Here is a 23,762-nt window from a genome sequence, read left to right as displayed (position 1 = left end):
TTAAAAGTTTATATGTATTTATTTTTTTATAGCTATTGCCTTAATGTTAGTAGCTCCATTCTGAAAGCTGGTGGAATACAGTTTTAAGATAATTAGACTTTAGTTGGGATTTACGTTATTAACTGGAGTGGGTGAGGAATGTTCTCCGTGTTAAGTCTCACGTTTTCCATATTAGCAAGAAAAAGGAGATGAAGAGAGATGAGCAAATCCTATTTTGTGCAGCAAGACGCAGCAACGTGACGTCTATCTGTAAGAATAATTTTGACTGTCTCTCACATGGAAGTCATGATGCCAAATATGGAAAAGGTTTGTATGGAATAGAGAAACTGAACTAGTAGAGCCAACACTCAGCTTTACTACACACGCTCCTATTATGAGATATATGTAATGATTTTGTATTAACCAGCACCTCCAGGCTTTTGCATTCCTGGAGAAAAATAAGCTCATGTTAATCTGAAATTTCCACATTAGAGTGGGAAATCACTGTGGGACTTGATTCCTGCACTTTAGCCCTGCTTCCTTCCTGTCTTCTGTGTTTTATGGGAAGGGTGGGGTGCAGAGACCAGAGCACCTCATATATCTTGCAGAGTCTTCCCTCTTGTTGATGACTTTGTCTACCATTGCTCCTCAGTTCTGGCCATGGCTCTTCCTGACCTGTGTCCATCCCTTCTCTTGCCTCTGATGGGTTCTAATCAAAGATGGAGATGAGGTCTTTTCCCATCACAGGCCATGCTGGTCACACCAAATCTTTTCAGCTCTTTCTTTTTGTTCCTAAATTTCTTCATGAAACTCAAAATCCAGAAACCCAACCAAACAAAAACCAAAGAATCACTCACCTTAAGGCAACAAATAATAGTTTATCAATTTCAATTACTTTTTGCGCAGAATATCAGATTTTGCAATATAGACTCCTTTCCTTCAAAGGGCAGAAAGACACTTGCTGTTGTTCAGTTGCTAAGTCATGTCCAATTCTTTGCATGGACCAAAGCATGTCTGGCTCCTCTGTCCTCACTATCTCTTGAAATCTGCTCACACTCACATCTATTGAGTCGGTGATGTCATCCAATCATCTCATCCTCTGTCGCCCCATTCTTCTGCCCTCAGTCTTTCCCAGCATCAGGGCCTTTTCCAATGAGTCGGAGCTTTGCATCAGGTGGCCAAAGTAGTAGAGCTTCAGCTTCAGCATCAGTCCTTTCAATGAATATTCAGGGTTAATTTCCTTTAGAATTGATTGGCTTGCTCTCCTTGCAGTCCAAGGGACTCTCAAGAGTTTTCTACAGCACCACAATTGGAAAGCATCAATTCTTCAGTGCTCAGGCTTTTTTGTGGTCCAACTGTCACATCTATACATGACTACTGGAAAAACCATAGTTTCGATTATATGGACCTTTGTCAGCCAAGTGCTATCTTTGCTTTTTAGTGTGCTCTCTAGGTTTGTTATAGTTTTTCTTCCAAGGCGCAAGCGTCTTTTAATTTAATGGCTGTAGTCACCATCTACAGTGATTTTGGAGCCCAAGGAAATAAAATCTGTTACTGTTTCTTTTTCCCCATCTATTTGCCATGAAGTGATGGGACCAGATGCCATGATCTTAGTTTTTTGAATGTTGAGTTTTAAGGCAGCTTTTCCACTCTCCTCTTTCACCCTTGTCAAGAGGTTATTTTGTTCCCTTGGCAATAATAAAAATAAAAATAGGAAATTTAAATTTTTCAGGAAATGGTTGTTGCTCTGGTGAGTGGGGTGATATTAGTGATTATCAGGGGTTGTCTTATAGTTGAGGACGATAGATTGAGTGTCTGACCAGTTCTGCCAGGATCAACTGTTGGCTCACGTCACATCTCTCATCTCTCCCTTTTCCTTTGCCCAGGACCTTCCCACAGTAGTAAATGATGTTTCTTCCTTAAAATGTACACAATATAAAATGGCCTCTGTTGGAGTATCTTTGGTTTATTAGTTACAACTCAACTTGCTTGCATGAACTGGACCACTGTGATGTCAACAGTTGGTCATTCTACCCAGTGGCTCAACATTGTATCTGTGAATTCTGCAGAGTTGCAAATGTTTCTATTAATTCAGTAACAGAATTAATTCAGGTTAGTTAATTCAGGTTATACACTGTATTCAAGTGTACTTGCATAATAAACATTTTCCTAAGTACAAAGAAAAGTTATTAGTATCAGTAAGGTATTGCTGACATATACCTGGTCAATGCCTGTCACCTGATTATGTGTAAATAATCTTATAAATGACATACCTTCTTTTATAATAGTTCTTAACCTTTTTCTTCTGATTATTTCTAGGAATCTACTTCACAAAAGATGCCATTAGTTCCCATAAAAATTGCCTGTTTGATTCCAAAAACATCGTTATGTTTGTAGCCCGAGTCCTGGTTGGAAATTTCATTGAAGGCCATATGAGTTACCAGAGACCCCCTCCGCGGTATGACAGCCTTGTGGATACAAGGTTGAATCCTTCTGTTTTTGTCATCTTTCAGAAAGATCAGATTTACCCAGAATATGTGATTGAATATACCGAAACAGAGAAACCCTGTGTGATTAGTTAGAAATGATGGCTACAGCGTCATAAAGGATGCCATAACCACTCTGTTCACTTACTGAACCCAATCTCCCAGAAGGATGATAGTTAAACTTACGTCTTCTCTCCTATAAATGCCTTGGATTAGTGGTTCCCAAACTTTGCTGCTCATTTGAATCATCTGGGAAGCGTTAAACAACTCCAGGGGACTTCCCTGGTGATCCAGTGGTTAAGACTCCGCACTCCCAATGTAGGGGGCACAGGTTCAATCCCTGAACTAAGATCTGGCATGCTGCACAGTGCATGCAGCCTTAAAAAAAAATTCCGCTGTCCAGATTACACCCCACTCCAACTAGATCACTTTTTTGGGGTTGACAGCCAAGAAGATGATTGAAATGTGTCATAAGTTTGGGAATCACTCATTACCTTAGATGTAACTAGTAAAGACTCACTTCTACAGCTTCTGTTAATGCAGCAACCTTTCTCCCCCAACTACTCTTAGTTGATTGCGTGATTTGGTTTTGTTTTGGTTAAATTGAAAGAAAATTTATTTGGGAAATAAAAATAAGTGAAATCTAAAAATTCCTATTGAAATAAGGACATAAGACAGTACAGCCTTGGAAAATTGTGGAAAGCTGGGGGAAAATACATAGGAATATAGTTGCAGGGGGTGGAAACATAAGGGCAATTTAAATGCTAGCAAGACATAACTGCAGTACTGTACCTTATCTCTGTGGTGAAACTGATTTGAGGGCATGCATTTCTTTATCTCTACGTTTATTTAGGGTACTCCATCCAAGTTGACGCTTTATGAAATGCAATAAAAAGAGCTGCTAAGTATGGCTCAGAGCGCAGCAACCAACTGTAATTAACTGCCCATTTGGGCAAAGTAGACATTTATATTCTAACTAACAGAGAAGGCTTTTTTCAGGTCAGACATACATGAAGTGCTGGTATTTTGGGTGGACCGAGTTGCAGTAACCAGATTCACACAATCACGACTGATAAATCCGAGTGCTGTTGTAGTCGTTCGCTATGTTAGTTGAGGCTCACCAAGCAATTAGGGCCATTCTACTAAAGGATGGGCCCCCTAAGGAGGTGAGGTTAGTTTCCTAGTGAGACAGAATCAAAACGAAGGGAACAGTGCTGCAAACAAGCCTCGCGCCTGCGAGGGGCTTCTTTTTCTAAATATAACAGATTGTGTGGAATTGTAGCACAATCAGTTTTTAGAGCAGCTGAGGTGCCTGGACCAAGAGTTCCTTTCTTATTATGAATGAGGGTTTTCCTTCCAATTTTCAACATTCCATACCAGTCGCCAACATTTCATGTTATAATTACTTCCAGCAGATATGTTATAAAAATTAATTAGCATTAGAGTTGATTTTATATTAGGTTTTGGATCGGTGCAAAGATCTCTACAACTCTCTGACTTGAAAGGGCTCCAACAGGGACTTACTTCCCTGGCAGTGCAAAGGTTAAGGCTTCAAGCTTCCACTGCATGGGGCATGGGTTCAAACCCTGGTCAGGAAACCAAGATCCCATATGCCACGTGGCCTGGCCAAAAAAAGTTAAAAAACCTAAAAAAAAAAAAAAAATCTACAGATTGTCGAAATGGAGAAAATGAGGAAGTACTATATTCTTGCAGGCGAGCTGTAGGTCATACACGAATGTCTAGTGAGACATTCTACATTCGTACAGGGTGCAGAGTAATTCCTTATTGTGAGCAGCTGCCCAGGGTCCTGCCAGATAGTCAGCATACTTGGCTCTCACATACTACATGCCTGTAGCGCCCTCCCCCATTATGATGGCAGCCACAAACCTTATCAGATCTAGTCACCATCTTCAGAGCAAATGATTTGTATGATAACATCCCCTTTGCTGTCCTGAGATGATTCAAATACTACAATCTACATGAATTTTTTTCTTAAGAAATCAATTTATTGCCCTCACTATTATAATGGAGAAACAGAAGGCAAGAAGTTTGTAATAATGATAAAATGAATATCAATATGTAAATGCTCCAGCATGACCACGCTATACGACATCATGAAATAGATATTTACTTCTACTAATAATGAATAGGTTTGGATTTAAGAGTCGATCGGAGGCTACTTTCCTATAAAGAAGTACTGGAAAGATTAGAAGTATAGGTGACACCAGAATGAAAACCAGTATTAGGGTAAGTCATAACAGACCATATACCTTTTCTGCATGTAGTTAGGGGAAGAACGAAATTATCTTAATTGAAATAAGTTTAGCAGGACAAGACAAATGACAGATTGTCAAAGAGGAAAAAAAGAATTATATCCTTTCAGGCGAGCTGTAGGTCCTACATAAGTGTCTAGTAGGACCTTAGAAAGTCGTATAGAGTACCGAATAAGTCTTCTTTGTATGGGACTAACCCATACACCATAGGGACATTTCTTATCCCTAGCCGGATCCACCCAATGCCAGTAAAAGTCCGAAATTATTACAAAACCAACAACCCATCAATTTCCAAAAGACCACAATGAGACTCACTCAGTTAATATCTAGCATCTTTAGATTAGCTTACTAGCCTTCATAAGGAGTCCTCCTATAGATTAAATTGGATGCTTGCCTCCTAAATCCCTGGTTTTAAAAACAGTTTGCATCTTGCTTTGATTATTTTTAGCACCTGTCTGATTTATAGTTGTCCACTTTTCGCATTAGAGTGTAAGCTCCATGAGAGCCAAGTCACCCTGTCCTGTTCACTGTGCCACACTGCATACCCAGCTGAGTGCTTGATACACTGGATAAATTTTGTTGAATAAAGTTCAGCTTCTTATAATTCAGCAGCTGAGTTGTATTTCTTCTTGTTCTCCTCCCAGCTCCATTTGAGATTGTCTAATACAAGGAAATAAATATTAATTTTGGTTCCACTGCCTGTATTTTCTCTATTTCCAGGTATCTCCTAAAAGGAGACACCTGCAGACACCTGTTTTTTCAATGGGGGGGTAAAGGATGTGTGTTGCCCCTTCCAGCTTCATCATTCCAGGACTCAATGACCAAGGAGCCTTTAGCACACTGCCAGGGGAAGACTGGGTGGTGGTGATGGGGAAGCCCGCAGTGGGTTGGTACATCTTGTTTAGGGGAGAGGGAGACGGTGGAAACTGCTGACACCCCTTAGGAGTGGGAAGAGGGCCAGTGGGAGGCAGCTAAAAATGTAAATGATCAGCAGAGTTGTCCAATTAGTAACGCCTTCAAAAGTCCTTCTCTACTCTTTTTTTTTTCTTTTTTTAAAGGAGTATTTGTATTTATTTTGGTGGCACTGGGTCTTTGTTACTGCGTGTGTGCCTTCTCTAGTTGCAGAAAGCGTGGGTGTCTCATCACATTGGCTTCTCTTGTTTCAGAGCACGGGCTGTAGGTGCATGGGCTTAGTTGCCCCAGGGCATGTGTAATCTTCCTGGACCAGGGATCCAACCCATGTGCCCTGCATTGGCAGGCAGTTTCTAGGGCTTCCCAGGTGGCGCTAGTGGTAAAGAACCTGCCTGCCAATGCAGGAGACAAAAGAGACACGGGTTCGATCCCTGGAGAAGGAAATGGCAACCCACTCCAGTATTCTTGCCTGGAGAATCCCATGGATAGAGGAGCCTGGCGGGCTGCAGTCCAAGGGGTCGCAAAGAGTCGGACACGACTGAAGTGACTTAGCACTAGCACCTCTTAACTGCCAGGAAGTCCCACCCATTTGTTTTTAATCACAAAGCTTTGGATGGAGACAGAGAACATCTATATGGCAGCACGTGCTGCTCAGTTGTGTCTGACTCTTTGTGACCCCATGGACTGTAGCCCACCAGGCTTCTCTATCCATGGGATTTCTCCAGCCTAGAACACTGGAGTGGGTTGCAATTTGCTCCTCCAGGGGATCTTCCCAACTCAGGGACTGAACCCGCGTCTTCTACACTGGCAGGCTGATTCTTTACCACTGAGCCACCTGGGAAATATGGTAGCATTCAGTTCAGTTCAGTTCAGTCGCTCAGTCATGTCCGACTCTTTGCGACCCCATGAACTGCAGCACACCAGGCCTCCCTGTCCATCACCAACTCCCGGCATTTACCCAAATTCATGTCCATAGATATGATTAAAGTGAAGGTAAAACTGCCATTTGATTTGGACATCAATGGAAATAAAATAATATATAGCCAACCCATCGCTGTCAAAGCGCCCACACTAGAATATATAGAAGTGACATCAAACCAAGCAAATGTTTTGAGTTTTTCCATTTAGTTATATTTTCTATTTATTTATTTGTCATAGCAGGCTCTCAATTTTTCAGAAATGTTTGATGTTGCTACTCCCCAGTGTTCGATCCTCCCACCTCTGCTTTTCTTTATTTGTGCTGAGTGAGCTTATCAACTGTCAAAGCTCCAATTTCCTTATACTCTGATGACACTCAAATCAATATTCTCTTCAATCTTTCTTAAGCTCTTGACCTGTAAATTCAACTGCCCACTGAGCATCTTCCCATGGACCATCCACTGCAAACTCAACACAATAAAAATTAAGATAATAATCCCTCAGCTGTTTCTCTTCTGTTTTTTTCTTAATCCTGTCTTGGTTTTCTAGAAATCCATTCTTTATTACGGGTAGAGATCTTTCCAAAACATCTATCCCACATTAGAAGTGTTTAGGAAAATCACAGGTACTTTTGTTAATTATGAAAATAATGATAGGATTATGTAGGGAAATCTACCATTTTTAAAAGTCATGCCTAATGAAATATTTAGGATTGAAATATCTAGAAATATCTACAAATTGAAACTTACAAATTCTCAGCCAAAACAATCAGGCACATAAAATAGGACAAAGTGTTAAGATTTTATAACTCGAGGAAATCGATATATATGGGTGCTTATTTCACCATCTTCTAATTTCCTGCTTGAAAAATTGTCTACTACTAATTAAAAAAAAAACAACACATAATAAAAAAACACCTATCCTGGGACTTCCCTGGTGGTATAGAGTTTAAGAATCCGCCTGCCATGCAGGGGACAATGGTCGGATCCCTGATCAGGGAAGATTCCATTTGCCAAAAAGCAACAAACCGCATGTGCCACAACTACTGAGCCTGTGTGCTGAAATTATTGAAGCCTGTGCTCCGCAACAAGAGAAGCCGCTGCAGTGAGAAGTTTGTGCACTGCAACGGAGAGGAGTCCTGGCTAGCTACAACTAGAAAAAGCCCTCGAGTGGCAATGAAGACCCAGTGCAGTCAAAAATAAGTATTAAATCAAATAACATTTATATGTAATATTATATATGATAATTTTATAATATATTAAATCATCATAAAAAACACTCATCCTACAATATAGCCAAGCACTGTTTTTTGTTTTTTTTAAAGATTTATTTATTTACTTATTTTTGGCTGTGCTGGGTCTTCACTGCTGCGTGAAGGCCTTCTTCAGTTGCAGTGCGCAGGCTTCTCATTGCAATGGTTTCTCCTGTTTCAGGGCACAAGCTCTAGGCGCATGGGCTTCAGTAGTTGCCACATGTGGGCTCAGTACTTGTGGCACATGGCTTAGTTGCTCATTGGCACATGGGATCTTCCTGGACCAGGGAGAGAACCCGTGTCCCCAGCATTGGCAGGTGGATTCTTTGCCACTGGGCCACGAGGGAAGCCCCTAGCCAGGCACTGTTTTTAAGCGCTGGGGATACAGCAAGGAACAAGACACACAAAATTCCTGCCTCCAGAAGCTTGAATTCTACAAATACACGAATAAATAAGAAGAAAAACATGAGCGATAAGTTCCATCCAGAGACCAGGGTGCTACTTTTAGAGTGGGAGGTTAGGCAAGGTCTTACCGAAGAGAAGACATTTTAAGCTCAGTGTTGAATGACAAAAAGAAGACTTCTAGACGGGGATGCCGAGGAGCATTCTAGCCAGAGGGATCACTCCCCAGGTAAGATTCCTCTAGTTGCTTCCCAAAGTCTTCTGGAAGTCCAACTTTCTTAACATGGCAGAAAAGATCTTCGAGGACTTGGCCAGTGGACTTCTCTTTAGCTTCTTCACATGCCATTAATTTATCTAATCTTCACAACCACCTTGCAAGACAGCAACTCGACCAGGTGAGTTCCTCAGTCATGTTTTATCCATCCCAGTACTCCATGGCTGCATTAAGAGTTGGCTCAAAAAATGCTCATTAAATCAGCATCGCCTTGGGCAAAAAGCTCTTTAACAAAAGAGCTCTTCCCTGGTGGCTCAGATGGTACAGAATCTGCCTGTAATGCAGGACACCTGAGTTCAATCCCTGGGTGGGGAAGATCCCCTGGAGAAGGGAATGGCAACCCACTCCAGCATTCTTGCCTGGAGAATTCCATGAACAGACTGTATTCCTGGCAGGCTACAGCCCATGGCGTTACAAAGAGACACACAGGACTAAGCCACCAACACTTAGCAAACCTACAGGTCTAAACCAGGGCTGTCTAACAGAAACATAAAGTCAGCCCCGTGTGTAATTTTACATTTTCTCATAGCTGCCTTAGAAGTGAAAGAAACAGATATTATAACATTTTATTTAAATATTATCAATTTAACATCGTTACTATAAAATTTTACAGTTTCTGCATTCTAAAGCTTCCAAATCCAGTGTGTGTATATTTCACACATCCCACCTCAAACTGGTCACATTTCAAGCACCCAAAAGCCACCTGTGGCTAATGGCTAAGTCCTGAGATCACCTCCCTAAGGCCTCCAGCTATTCACCTTCTACCACATTACCTGTTCCATCTTCTTTGCAGCCTTTACTAGTATCTCCCAATTCCCTCCGAGTATACAAGGCCCTCGAGGTGAGGACTTAAGCTTGAAGGGTGCCTGACGCAGAGCAGGCACGGGATCAGGATTGTCCTCGCCTGATCTGCGCCCCTGATGGACCCGGGCCCCGGGGCTGTCCTCTTGCACGGCCGTCCCTCACCCGCCCTTTCTCAGGCCCTTCCAGGCAACCGGGTTTGAAGTCGTGAACGTGACTGGGAGGAGTCTGCCCGCCTCGGATTTCCGCACAGGGAGCCGGGCCGCGACCATGGCGGAGCCCACCGTGTGTTCCTTCCTCACCAAAGTGCTGTGCGCCCACGGCGGCCGCATGTTCCTGCAGGACCTGCGCGGCCACGTGGAGCTCTCCGAGGCCCGGCTGCAGGACGTGCTGCGCCAGGCCGGGCCCGACCGCTTCCTGCTGCAGGAGGTGGAGGTGCGGGAGGGCCCGTGGGACGCCGAGGCCGAGGTGGCGGCCGGCGCCGGCGGCGGCGGCGGCGGCCCGGCGGCCTGGCGGGTGGTGGCCGTGTCCTCCGCGCGCCTCTGCGCCCGCTACCAGCGCGGCGAGTGCCAGGCCTGCGACCAGCTGCACCTCTGCCGCCGCCACATGCAGGGCAAGTGCCCGAATCGCGACTGCTGGTGAGGCTGCGGGTCGGGCGGGGCGGGGCGGGGCGCGACGGTCTCGGCGCGGGGGCCGCGGGCCTGACCCGTCCAGGCGGGACCGGGACCCAGAAGGAAAGGAGAACGGGGGTCGTCGATCCGGGCCGGACGACCCCCTCTGGAAGGGCAGAAGGGAAGCCCCAGGAAGGGGCCCCTCCGTGTCCTTCGGGCGGAGGCCTCCCCCGCGCTCCCAGCTGCGGAACGGGACGGAAGATCGTCTCGATTTGGGATTCTCAACCACCTCTCTCCGCCTCCCCCCGCCCCAAATTGGCAGCTTTCTCTCCTTCCCCGCCCCCCATCTTCCACCACGGCGCCGGGATAAATCAGGACTTCTGAGTTCATTTCCTCCAGGGGCCCTTTTGCGGCCATTTGCGGACCCCGTGGAATTCACGGATCCTTTGTTGAAAAGATCGGCTCTTCCCACTTAAACACAGTTTTAGCAGAAGAGAGTCTGTGCTCTGTGGGTTTAGAACGCGCGATCTAGGTCGACCCCCGTCAGGAAACGGAGGGTGGGGTGATTTGTGTGAGGTCCTTTGAGTCTGCCTCCTGACTCCAGTCTTCCTCTGTCGACTCTAGCGCCCCAAAGAGGGTGGGGGAGGAGGCAGGCATTCTTTTTAAGGTTGGGGGATGGTGGGCTGGGCAGCCGTTAGGGGTGGAGAAGGCCAGTGCAGACGTCTGCCGACACCACCCGCTGGGACCCTCTGTTAAAGCAGGTGACTTGGGGAGAGGGTCCCCTTGGCCGTAAAGTGTCTTTGTTCAGCGTGAAATGGCTTTGGGAGGGGAGTTACTTTATCCCAGCTTTCTTATTATCAGAGCTTACTAGACCGTAAGGGGGTCCAGGGCTTCTCTTGTGGCTCAGACAGTAAAGAATCTGCCTGCAATGCAAAATCTGCCTGCAATGCGGGAGACGGGGATTCGATCCCCGGATCAGGAAGATGCCCTGGAGAAGGCAATGGCAACGGGCTACAGTCTATACGGTCGCAAAGAGTCGGACACGACTGAGTGACTAACACACAGGATACACACACTAGATTGTAGTTGAAAGCCACCCTAGGATAGGGATTTGACAATCTGGCTCCATCTTCATCTGGGCCTCTGATCCAGACCTTTGTGGTTCTAGGTCTACCTGCACCCTTTCTCATGATATCCACACGCCTGTCAACATCCAGGTTCTGAAAAAACAGGGACTGTTTGGTCTCAACGAGGCCCAGCTTCGGGTCCTGCTTTTACAGAATGACCCCTGCCTTCTACCAGAGGTGAGTCACCAAGCAGTCGCCCTCATATTGCCTGAATCTATGAAAAAAGTCAGAGAAGAACATCAAATGTTTGCTTGCCCAGGACAGCCTGAGGGGAAGGGGGCAGGTATGGACAGTGGTGACCTTCCTGGACTCTCTGATTTTATTGGGCTTTAATACATTTAGACATACAAGGAGTGATGGACCTGTGTGGGATAGAAATAATAATAATGGTTTATGGATTTTTTTTTAGTTCTTACTGAATGCTAAGTATTGATAGTTCAGTTGTCTTAAGCTATTAGTAACCGGTGAGTGAAGTATGCCTGTCCCCATTTTACAGGTGAGGCAACTGAAGTTTGATTAAATAACTTGCCCAAGGTCACATAGTAAATGACAGATTTGAATTTAGTTTTGTCTGATTATGAAGCCTTGGTTTTGTAAATTACCTGTTTATACTTCTGCTGATTTTTCTATCCAGGCATTTGTCTTTTTCTGTTAATTCATAAGATATCTTTAACGACAAATCCCTTTTTGGGTCACATTTGTTACAAGTGTTTGCCCCCATTTATTTTGGGGGGCTTTAGATATTTTAATTGCTTTGCAACTCTGTAATGTAGTTTCAAATGCTTACAAAGTACTCATTATAACTGCTATAATGGCAAAATTAGCACACTTGTATCTGTTTAGCTATACACAAAGAATTTTTCAAACAAAAGGGTTGGAATCACCAAAGAAGATATTACAAGAGGCCTCCAATTAAAAGTAGAGTTTTCTAATCTAGCACAATGATTCTGTAATAGACACTTTCTATGTTGGTGGCGCTAGTGGTAAAGAACCTGCTTGCCACTTCAGGAGACATAATGAGACACAAGGTCCATCCCTGGGTTGGGAAGATCCCCTGGAGGAGGGCATGGAAACCCACTGCAGTACCCTTGCCTGGAGAATCCCATGGACAGAGGAGCCTGATGGGCTACAGTCCATAGGGATGCAAAGAGCATACATGAGTGAAACGACTTATCACGCACACACCTTGCCAGAAAGGGGATGGGAAGAAGGGAGGATGTTAGGAAAGCAAAGTAGCTCATGGTTGTGTTCCCACTTTAACTCAGAGGAATTTCAGCGTCTACAGGGAAGAAATTCAGAAGGCGAGGGGTTTGAGCTAGAATCTTTGGTAGCTCAAAAATTGGTAGTTGGTAGAGGCTGCCCTCCAGGCAGCAGTCTATACTCAGAAGTCTGGAGTCAGCCTTAGGAGCCGACGGGCTTCTACTTGGCATCCATGTGCTTTCTGATTTCAGGTTCTGAAGCCAGGTTTGGTATGTCATGAGCCAAATTCATTCCAGCAATGTTGCCTGATGCAGTCCCAGCAGCAGCTGGAGCAGGTTCTTGGCGGGAAGGGAGAGGAGGATGCAGCACCTGCGGGACAGGGTCCAGTCTGTCCTGTCTCTGAGAGAAGGGACAGTGCCACTTTTACTTACCTTTAGCATTCATGGATTTTTTTTTTTTTTGACTAATATAAACTTAGTGTTTTTCTATTGTTAAACTTACTGAATTTTTTTCTTTGTGGCTTCTTCCCGAGTGTCCTGGGTCCAGCCTCATTTTGTCGTATTAGTCTGTGTCAGTGTTCTGTGAACAGGTGATGGGTTGGCTGCATTTATGACAGGAGCCTGCCTTCAGGTTGATCATCTGAAGCTGGTGGTGTGTGTCATGGGGGCTTCCCAGGTGGCGCTAGTGGTAAAGAACCCGCCTGCCCACGCAGGAGACATAATGAGACACGGGTTCGATCCCTGGGTAGGGAAGATCCTCTGGAGGAGGACATGGCGACCCACTCCAGGATTCTGGCCTGGAGAATCCCATGGACACAGGAGCCTGGGGGGCTACAGTCCATGGGGTTGCAAAGAGTTGGACACAGCTGAGGCAACTTAGCACACAGCATAGTCATGCGGCACAAAACACGGCCACTTAGACAGCAGGGACCATGGACAAGCAGCTGGGTGAGGCAGAAACGGTATCTCGCATCTCATGTGTGAAAATACCTGATGATCCCTTTTTACCCCTCTCCCAAAGATTCAGTACATAGTGCAGGTCCAGTGTATGTAAGACATCAATAAGGGGTGGGACTTCCCCGGTGGTTCAGTGGTTAGGACTTCCACTGTACTTCCACTGCAAGGGGCGCAAGTTCCATCCCTGACTGGGGAACTGAGATCCTGCATGCCATATGCGCCCCCCCCCAAAAAAAACAGGGGGCACATATTGCAGTGTGTACGGACATACCAAGTTGCTTCAGTCGTGTCTGACTCTGTACGGCCCCATGGACTGTGGACCACTAGGCTTCTCTGTCCATGGGCCCAGGCAAGAGTACTGGAGTGGGTTGCCATGCACTCTTCCAGGGGATCTTCCCGACCCAGAGATGGAGCCTGCATCTCTTACTTCTCCTGCATTGGCAGGCAGGTTCTTTACCGCTAGTGCCACCTGGAAAGCCCAAATATTGTGATATTATGATTTATAATAAGAAATATATATTTGCTCTTCATCTCTGCCTCTGGCACACAGTTCCTGAAACTCTTGAAATTTCCTGAATGTTGAGAGCAATAAAACATTACTTTTGTTATGTTCATGTGATGACTTTTGCAACGTCCCTAGGTGACATGGGGACTGGTTTCCCTAAGAACCAATTACGTGATTAGAGGGTTGGAACTTTCGGTTCCACCCCCAGTCCTGGGAGGGTAGAAGGCCTCGAGGTTGAGTTCAGTTACCAGTGGCCAGTGATTTAATCAAGGAAGCCTCCATAATACCTCAACAGGATGGGCTTTAGAGAACTTTCAGGCTGGTGAACACGTGGAGGTCCTGGGAGAGTGGTGGCCATAAAGAGTCGGGAAACTCTGTACCCTTCCCCCATGCCCTTTGTGTCTCTTCCATCCAGCCGTTCCTGAGTTATATCCTTTTATGCTTCCCAGCTGGTGCTAGTGGTAAAGAACTAGCCTGCCAGGAGACGCCAATTCGATCCTTGGGTCAGGAAGATCCCCTGGAGAAGGGAACGGCAATTCACTCCAGTATTTTTGCTTGGGAAATCCCATGGACAGAGTAGCCTGGCAGGCTGCAGTTTGCAGGGATAATAAACTGGAAATTTAGCAAGCAAAATGTGTCTTTGAGTTGTGTGAGCCTTTCTAGCAAGTTAGTTGAACACAGGCAAGGGGTTGTGGGAACTTCTAATCTGTAGCTGGAGGATCAGAAGCACAGGTGTCAACCTGGACTTATGATCTGTATCTGAAGTGAGGGCAGTCTTGTGGGTGGTAGTTTAGTTGCTAAGTCGTGTCCGACTCTTGCGATCCAATGGACTGTGGCCTGCTAAGCTCCTCTCTCCATGGGATTTTCCAGGCAACAATACTGGAGTGGCTTGCCATTCCCTTCTCCAGAGGATCTTCCCGATCCAGGGGTCGAACCCGGGTCTCCTGCACTGCAGGCAGATTTTTTTTACCAACTGAGCTTCCAGGGAAGTCCTAGGCTTGTGGGACCAAGCCCTAACCCTTAACATGTGTGATCTGATGCCATTACAAGTCTGTCTCCTGGAGATTATGTCAGAATTGAGTTAAATTTGTGGGATGCCTCTTCAGTGTCAGCTGAGAATCACTTGGTGGTGTTGGAAAACACACACGTTGGAAATATGAAAATATACTTTGCTGATACATTTGAAAACTTTCATGAAATGGGCAAATCTCTAGAAAAATATTGCAAGTCAATATTAATTCAAGAATAAATAGGAAACCAGAATCATTTTTTTTTAAATAAAAGCATTCAAATAAAAATGTAGAAAACTCACAAAATCAGAATGTTCGGTAAGTCTTCTACAAGAGAGCATTAAGCTCTTACGGATCTATTGCTCAGCTTTAACATATCTTGAAGGAATAGATTATTCCGATTTGGGGGCTAGATCTGGGATCTGGGATCTGGGATCTTTGATCTCTTGTACATTCTGGACCCAGTATTACACTGTTTAATGAAAGTATGTTATATTTTAAGATATGATGAGTCTCTATGCCTTTACTCTTTTTCAAATGTTTTCCCTTTAATCCATTCTCACTTGTTTCCTTTTTCAGATAAGCTTTTACAATCATTTAAATTCCTAAAACTGTTTTATAGGAATTCTTTGGGGGAAGTAGGAGTTGCACTAAAATTGTGTGTTCATTTCAGAAAATTGGCATCACAATTGCAGGTAGGAAGCCATTAAAAAAATTTATTGATTGAGATATAATTGATGTACAGTAAGTAGTATGTTAGTTTCACATGTATAATGTTTAAATACATTATGAAATGATCACCATGGTAAGTCCAATAACACGTCTCCATACAATTTTTGTTGTTGTTCAGTCGCCAAGTTGTATCTGACTCTTTGTGAGCCCAAGTTTGCCCAAGTTCATGTCCAGTAAATCAATGATGTGTTGGATGGCATCACTCCATACAGTATCGACCATGTTTTTCTGCTGTATATTATGTTTGTGTGACTTACTTTATGATGGGAAGCTTGTGCCTCTTAATTCCCTTCAGCTATTTCACCCACCCTCCACCTCTCTGTCCTTGGGCAACCACCTCCTTGTTCTTTGATTCCATTTGTGGTATCAGTCTCTGGTCATCTGGTCATTTGTGTCCAGTAGAATTGCCCACATTTTAGGTTTGGCTGTGTTCCTCTAGTGTCATTTAACATGTTCCTCTGTCCCCTGAATTTACTGTAAATTGATTGATCTGGAGCTTTGATTGGATTTAGGCTTGAATTATGTAGCAAGAATTTTTTGTACATGTGGTATATTGTGAGGGTGACTAATGGTCCCCATTTGCCTGGGACTGAGGAGTTTCCAGCCTTGTCAGACTTTCCTGCTAAAAAGTCGTATTTCCTATTGTCAGGAGGTATACAATGTCTGGTCCCAATGCAAATATTAATAGTGCTCCTTTAAAAATGCCCTTGTCTGGATGATAAATTATCTAATCATGCTGCCTGTCCAGATTGGTTTCCCTGGAGACAGAGGCTGACGTAGGGATTGAGGTGCGTGAGATATATTGATGGAGGGATCCTTGGGAAAAATCTGTAAGGTAAAACAGCAGAAGGGGAGAGCTACAGGCAAGATGGAATGGCCCTGACTTGATTCACACAGAGGCTTGGGAGCAAATATCACTAGCTTTGAGGTTCTAGCTTTGAGGTAGGGTCCAGCCTTTTGTACCTGCAGAGAAGTCACTCATTGGCTACAGGCTTCGGGAGAGGAGGGCAGGCCAACTGAGAGTCAAGGTCAGAGAGGGGCAGCTGAATGTTAGTTGAACTAGGAGAGATGTGGCCCTTCCCAGGTGGCTCGGTGGTAAAGAATCTGCCTGCCAGTGCAAGAGACGTGGGTTCAATTCCTGGGTCGGGAAGATCCCTTGGAGCAGGAAATGGCAACCTGTTCCAGCCTGAAAAACCCCTTGGACGGAGGAGCCTGGTGGGCTACAGTCCATGGGGTGACAAAGAGTCAGACACGACTGAGCCAGTAAGTACACACAGGAGAGATGTGAGTGGAGGAACTATTATATACCCATCTACCTTTCACCCATGGGGACTTTAACAGCCATCGATGATCAGAGGGTGCCATTTAGAGATACTGTCCTTTACTGTCTTGAGATACAGTGAAAACAAACATCCTAAGTGTTGCTTCATTTCTGTACCAGGTCTGTTTGCTCTACAACAAAGGTGAAGCCCTCTATGGTTACTGCAACCTCAAGGATAAATGCACCAAGTTGCACGTGTGCAAGTCCTTCGTCAGGGGAGAGTGCAGGCTGCAGAAATGCAAGCGGTCCCATCAACTCATTCATGCTGCGTCCCTGGAGCTGCTGCAGGACCAAGAACTGGAGATCTCAAGTGTCGTGAATTTTCAGATCATTTCCACCTACAAGCACATGAAGCTGCACAAGATGCTAGAAAACAAAGGTGAGACTATCAGAGATGAACAAAACACTATCCACAGTGTAGTGCTGAGCTGGAAGTGAGTCTGGGGAAAAAGCACTTCATAGGTTGATGGCTACTGGGTCCTTGGGAAGCTTCATCAGTCAGTGTTCTATGATACTGAGCTGTGCTTCTAACCAAAAGAGGGAGGGTCGGGTTCGAGTTTATTTTCAGCACTGCCCCCAAGTGTTTGGACATGTAGCTTCTTGGTAAGTTGGGGATCAGGAAGTTGGAATAGCAGCCTTAACCTCTTTGTTAGGAAAAAAGAGGTCTTCCCTCGCAGCTCATTTGGCAAAGAATCTACCTGCCGTGCAGGATACCTGGGTTGGGAAGATCCCCTGGAGAGGGAAATGACAACTCACTCCAGTATTCTTGCCGGGAGAATCCCATGGACAGAGGAGCCTAGCAGGCTACAGTCCATGGGGTTGCAAGAGTCGGACATGACTTAGCGACTAAACCACCAGGAAAAAAAAGGAGGAAGGTGGGCTAGAAACATATATACTTATCCATACTGGAAACATAAGGATAATGTAGAGATGGCTTTCTTTTTTAAAATTGAATTGAAGTTTTTTTTCTTAAATTTTTAGGAAATTTTAAGCACACTACAGAAGAGTTTGGAAAATAGAGAGTAGAAATAAAACTCACATATGACTCATTCTAATCCACAATAATTGGTACCATTTAATTACAGGTCCTTCAGTCCTATTACTAGAAAATACCAGTCCAGTGGTGGTCAGAGTCTGTAGCAGTTTAGTATCTTTTGTTCTCATGTTATACAGCATCATACATATCATCCCATTTTGCTGCATAGTGTATCCTTTTTTAAGGTCTATAAAGTGTGGGCTTCCCTGGTGCCTCAGCAGTAAAGAATCCACCTACCAATGCAGGAGATTTGGATTCAGTCCCTGGGTCGGGAAGATCCCCTGGAGAAGGAAATGGCAACCCACTCCAGTATTCTTGCCTGGGAAATCCCATGGACAGAGGAGCCTGGTGGGTTGCAGTTCATGAGGTCAAAAAGGAGTTGGACACAACTTAGCGACTAAACAACAACTAACTGTAGTTTGGTCTTCTTTTAATTATAGTGTGAGGGTATTTATTCCATGAGATTTGCTTACAGCTGAAAACCAGAGGGTAGTAGGCTTGGAAGAATTGCTGACGGAAAAACCAGATATCCAAAATCAGAGTCTCTAAGCTTTAACATGGAAGTTCCTTGTGTTGGGATGGTAGAGACTGACTTGATGAGTGGTGGCTTGAAGGTAGGGGGGACTCTGTATGTATCAGTTTCAGAGGCTGTGTCAATGGGTCTCTAAATGGTTGCAGGAACCTCCCAACCTATATGATGAGTAGGGCCTGTCCCTGTCTTCATCTGGTCTTATTTAATGGGTCTCTCCTAACTATGAAATGTGACTTTCTGCTTGCTGTCGAGACGTATAAGTACATGTGTAATTTTTTTAATCCAGAAGACATGAACTCTAAATCCCGAGCGTTGGGAGTTTTATCACAGATCTGACTAGCTTGGGCTGATGCTCCCAACATAAAATGAAATTTTGAGTGATAAAGGAGTATCTTAGGAAACCTCGTCTCTTTCTTTTTAGATGGTTCAGCTTCTCCTGCTGAGCATTCCCAGGGCCTTGAGAAACGAGGAGGGCACGTAGCTGGGGCTGCAGAGGCCCGACCTCTGGTCTCTGGCCCTGCTGCGTCGGCCAAGAAGCCGTGTGCTGGCAGACCTTAAAGGACGTCAGCAGGATAAGAAGAGTGTCCAGTCGGAAGGTCTGAAAACAAGGCTTCTGTTGAGATTTGGTTTGTAACTGTTCGTTCACTTAATCATTGATTAATGATAGCCATAATAATACCTACCTCACAGGTTGTGATGAGAATGAAAGAAGATGGGAAAGGAGAAAATGTCAGATTGGGAGGATGAAATTGGGGCTGAGTGGTTAGGGGTGAGGTTGGACATTAAACAGGCTAAGAGAGGGTAAAACCTGGAGGGAGATGAGGTCAGTCCTGGGCAAATCCTGCAGTTCTGGAGAGCTTACCCAGGCTAGCTGGCCAGAGCCCTTAAAGAGACAGACTCCTGCTGACCTGTTCTGGAACCCAACCAAGTGCCTATCTATACGTCCGTATACAGAGTTCATCTTGTGGTGTTGAGAGAGTACACACACTTTATGCTGCTTTTTTTTTTTTCTAATAGTCCATAAGCATTTCTCCATATGTGTTCACATTTATCAAGCATCATCATTTTTATGCACAGATACACTCATATATCATCCTTTGCTTCACTAGTTCCATTATTCTGGGATATTTTGATTCTTCCCAACAAATTTTGAATACAGCTCTTCTTAAAATCCACATATTAATTTTTAAGTTATTCTTTGCTTTTGCTTCACCTATATAGTTGCTGAACGATACTATTGATTTTCATTTCTTTAAAAATATATGCAGGAATTCCCTGGTGGTCCAGTGGTTAGGACTCTGTGTTTCCACTGCAGGGGGCATGAGTAAAAAATATATTATCTATATCTGTATGCCAGTAAATACTTTTCTGTGTGTCTTCTCTCTCTATGTCTTTATTTTGTACAGTTTGTATGTGCCCTTGAATTGCCGGAGCCCTCCTCTGTGCTGCTGTGAGTTGGCCTTTAATTAGGCTCCTTAAAGTTTTTGTAAAAGGATGATGACTGTATATGATATGATATCCAGCCCTTGCGAATCTACCCTCAGCCAACTGCACAGAGAATTTAACTTTTGGGTGCTCACCAGAGATTTCTACCTCACTCTGTCTACTTTCCATTTCTTATTAAACTTTTACCAAAGCTCAGATTCCTATAGTGGGAAGGAAGTGTAGCTCCTACATTCCTCCTAGCTGTGTCCATTCTTTCTGTGATTAAGATGAACCGTCAGAAATCTAAATACCTCGCCCATTCTGAACTGACTTCCTGCTTCCTCCTTTCTCTCTGCCCCTGCCTACCCAGCTCTCTCTGTTGAGTTACGCCCCGTGTTTAATTCTTTGTTTTCATGAAGGGGTACCACAGAGATCAGCTTTGTGAATTTCTTTCCTGTGTTTGTTGTAGTAATAGCCCAAATATTGGTGTGTAAAGTTGTTTTCTTTCTTTCTTTTTTAAATTTAACTGTCTGGCAATAACATAACGTTTGAGGAATAGGCCAAAGTGGTGCGCTTTTCATCCAGCTAAATTTATTTAATTTAGAAAATTTTTAATCATGAAAATTTTTCTTTTCCGTTGAGGGAGATGAGTGAATATGTCCTTTTTAAAGTGAGAAAGTGCTGTGTTTTCTTCTGATGGACAATAAGAGCCATGCAACTTATGCTAATCCCTTCACTTTGATTGCCAACAACAGTATTTCTGAAAATTCTTAGGTTTTGCATATCTTGTTTCTTTTTTCTTTGTTATGATTTCTGCTGGTGGTAACTTTTTAAGAAAAATTTTCACATTTTATTATCACTTACATTTTATTATTTTACTATTTCTTTTGTAAGCCATGTTAAATCCTTAATGGAAACAGTGTAGCGTATAAAAGCATATTCTTTACATCTTTGGTAGATTTTTACATTATTGTGTTCTTTTTGTATACCTTTTTAAAATTTTATTTTTGTATCTCTTATAATTAAGCCTTTATATATGAAGTTATTGACTCTCTAATCTTTGTTGCAATATTTTATTCAATTCTATAATATTCCATTTTAATCTTTGTTCCATTAGTAGTCATTCTCTATAAACGTTTTATGTGCTCGTACCTGTCTCTCTTATTTCATCTTGATGAGTCAGCTGTTGGAGAGTTATCAGCTTAGAATTTTCTTTGGCAATCCATCAGGGCTTATGAGATGAAGCTGCACATCTATAGGCTCCCTAAACTCCAAATACCCTAAATTGAATGACTGACTTTCCTTTAGACTTCTTCCTCCTTTTGTTCTTAATTTTGAAGTGTCCCCACCAAATGACTTAAGCGAAAACCCTGTAAAGTGTCCTATACATTTCCTTTCTCCTTATTAGGAGAAATTGTTAGATTGGTTACCCCGTGTTGGAGAATTTTCCACCTTAAAAATCTCTCAAAAAAAAAAAAAATCTCTCAAATTTTTGTCCTTCTCTACCCCTTTCTTTGCATCCCCAACCCACTGCCTTTTTCTAAGCCCTCATCACTTCTTGTATTTATTTTAGAGATGGATAACTCCATGGTTTTCAAGTCATGTCTTGTTAGAATTTTGTGGTAGGAGTTGGTAACCCCATTGTAATGTGCACTTCAAGGATGGTAGCACCATTGTAATTTTTCATATAGTAGGCCTTTGCTGATGTCGTTGAACTCCTTACCACCCTTCTCTCCCTTTGCTGTCTGGTTGACCTTTTGAAAATGCAGACCTAATGGTTTCGCTTTTTTCTGCCATACCCTTCATCAGTCCCCATCACGGAGGATAGAAGTCATAAAACTCAAATCCCTACAGGGACTAGACAGTTAAGGTAAATGGACAAAGTGAGATGGATGTGAGAGGACTGGGAGGAGAGAGGAAGTGCTGTGGCATATTGTCCCATCTGAAAGGGGCACCTGCCACCTGCTTCCACATAGGAATGCAGGACCCAATTTGACATATCATCCAATTTGTTAAAAGAAGCCAAAAATCCAGAAATTCTTATGAGCAGTTTGCTGATTTTTAAATATTGACTTTCAGTTGAGTTTTTAAAATGCAGGTCAATATCGTGTGAATTGACCTACTTGCAGTTTTTGGAATGTGCCATTTTATCTTGTGATTCTGTTTGTAAGTGATGCTCCCTCTAAGTAATGCTCTTGCCTTCCTCAGCCCCAAAACCTGGCAAAATTAGGTTCTTTAAGATTCCAGGTTAGCCTTTCCTGACCCCAAGACAGGCAGTTCTCCTTGTGTTCTCCAGGCTCTAGTGCTTACTACATTACATTGCAGTGCTTGTGTTTTTATTCCCTGGCTTTGAGCAAAGACATTATTTATTCTTCTTGCAAATTATACGCTTGGTGGTTAAATATTTTTTGCCATATAATGAATTAAACTCTGCATTTTAATCTGTTGAATCAGTATCATATGGCTCTTCATTGATTCTCTTTCTCCTCACATATTTTTAATATTAAAAAAATATTTTTCCCATAAGGAATGTCTTATATAAAGTAAACATCCTTTTGATACTTCAATTTGAATTATCTAGGTCTAAAATTAACTCTTTATGACTTATGTTTATGACACTAATTCCTTCCATCAAGGACTAAAGTCTACATTATTGACATATTTCTTGATTTCTTTCTTTATAATTTGTTCATGTTTTTGTCTAGATCTTAAATATCCCTTATTGCATGAATTCTGTCCTGGCTAAATATATCAGTATTGCTACTCAGTATGGGACTCTTTATCGTTAGAATGCTATTGATTTTCAAAATATTTGTCTTTAGATGAATTGTCTTCATCCTAACAGTATTAGATGGTTTGTATTTATCTTTTCTTATGTATTTCTGTTATATCTTTGGTGAAATAAAATCGTAATAACATATTTTGGATATTTCTTTATTAAATATGAAGTTAATTGCTGGTGTTAAATAAATATTCTCCACTATGATAAGGGAAATAGCATCTTTTATCTTGTTTATTGGAAGCTTTTGGTAGGAATTGGTATCTTTTGATATAATCATAATTTTAATCATTTAAATCACCTAATATGATTATATTAATGGTTTTCATGATATTAAAACATCTTTAAATTCTTGAGTAATCTCCACTTGATAATGGTATATATTCTTTTAATGTATTTTTTATCTTATTTGGTAATTTTCAAGTATACACATCTAAACATTCATAAATAAAGTTCATTTACATATTATGTGTGTGTAGTAAGTTTCTTTTATTGCTTTATTCTGAAAAAAATATTCTAGGTACTGTTTTGACTTTTTGTAAATTGATATGTAATGTTATTATAATTTTTATTAAAATTTTGGTTGCGCTTTATTGAGATGGAATGACGTATAACATTGTGTCGGTTTAAGATGTACAGGATGATCTGATTCATCTGTATACATGTATATATTTCCACCTGTTTACCACGATAAAGCTAGTTAGCACATCCATCCCCTCACATTCATTATTAACTTTAAAATAATGTATTACCGTATCATTGAATTACTGTATTATTATTGAGGAATATTTTTCCGAAAGATTTTTTGGGGAGAAAATATATCATTGTAGAAGTTTTGGAGAGTACAGGAATTAAGTAGTAGGAGAGAAGTCATAAGCACCCATAATACAACTGTGTAGAGACAATCACTGTTAATAATTTAGGATATTTTTTCAATCTTTTTTTCACAAACATTTTTTAAAGTCTTTGTTTATTTGACTGCCTCAGGCCTTAGTTGTGGGACGTGGGCTCTTTGTTGTGTAGCAGGGGCGTCTCTCTAGTTGTGGCCCATGGGCTCAGCAGCTGTGGCCTGCAGCCTTAGTTGCCCTGCAGCGTGTGGGATCTTAGATCCTCCACCAGGGATTGAACCTGCATCCCCTGCTTTGGAAGGTGGATTCTTAACCACTGGACCATCAGGGATGTCCCTTATGTACATACTCTTAAATATTGAGAGTATACCATAAGTGCAACT

General features: G+C 42.8%; 2 protein-coding genes across 2 annotated transcripts in view; both read left to right on the top strand.

Annotated features, from left to right (window-relative positions):
• ZC3HAV1 (zinc finger CCCH-type containing, antiviral 1) overlaps positions 1-5,342 on the top strand; it is a 55,664-nt gene extending 50,322 nt beyond the window's left edge. Inside the window, exons 12-13 of the mRNA XM_043872216.1 lie at positions 176-306; positions 2,299-5,342. Of these exons, the coding sequence (XP_043728151.1) occupies positions 176-306; positions 2,299-2,561 (394 nt within the window). The 3' untranslated portion in view covers positions 2,562-5,342. The remainder of the gene's footprint in view (positions 1-175; positions 307-2,298) is intronic.
• A 3,755-nt stretch (positions 5,343-9,097) lies between these two features.
• ZC3HAV1L (zinc finger CCCH-type containing, antiviral 1 like) lies at positions 9,098-22,999 on the top strand. The gene is made up of 4 exons (XM_043872679.1): positions 9,098-9,935; positions 11,077-11,212; positions 16,880-17,138; positions 18,749-22,999. The coding sequence occupies exons 1-4, from the start codon at positions 9,568-9,570 to the stop codon at positions 18,883-18,885; spliced, it is 900 nt and encodes a 299-aa protein (XP_043728614.1). The 5' UTR covers positions 9,098-9,567; the 3' UTR covers positions 18,886-22,999.
• The last annotated feature ends 763 nt before the right edge of the window (positions 23,000-23,762 follow it).

This window comes from Cervus elaphus, chromosome 18 (assembly GCF_910594005.1).
Source record: "Cervus elaphus chromosome 18, mCerEla1.1, whole genome shotgun sequence".
Classification (NCBI taxonomy): domain Eukaryota; kingdom Metazoa; phylum Chordata; class Mammalia; order Artiodactyla; family Cervidae; genus Cervus; species Cervus elaphus.
Note: the sequence above shows the minus strand (reverse complement) of the source record. Positions and strands in the feature narration are given on the sequence as shown.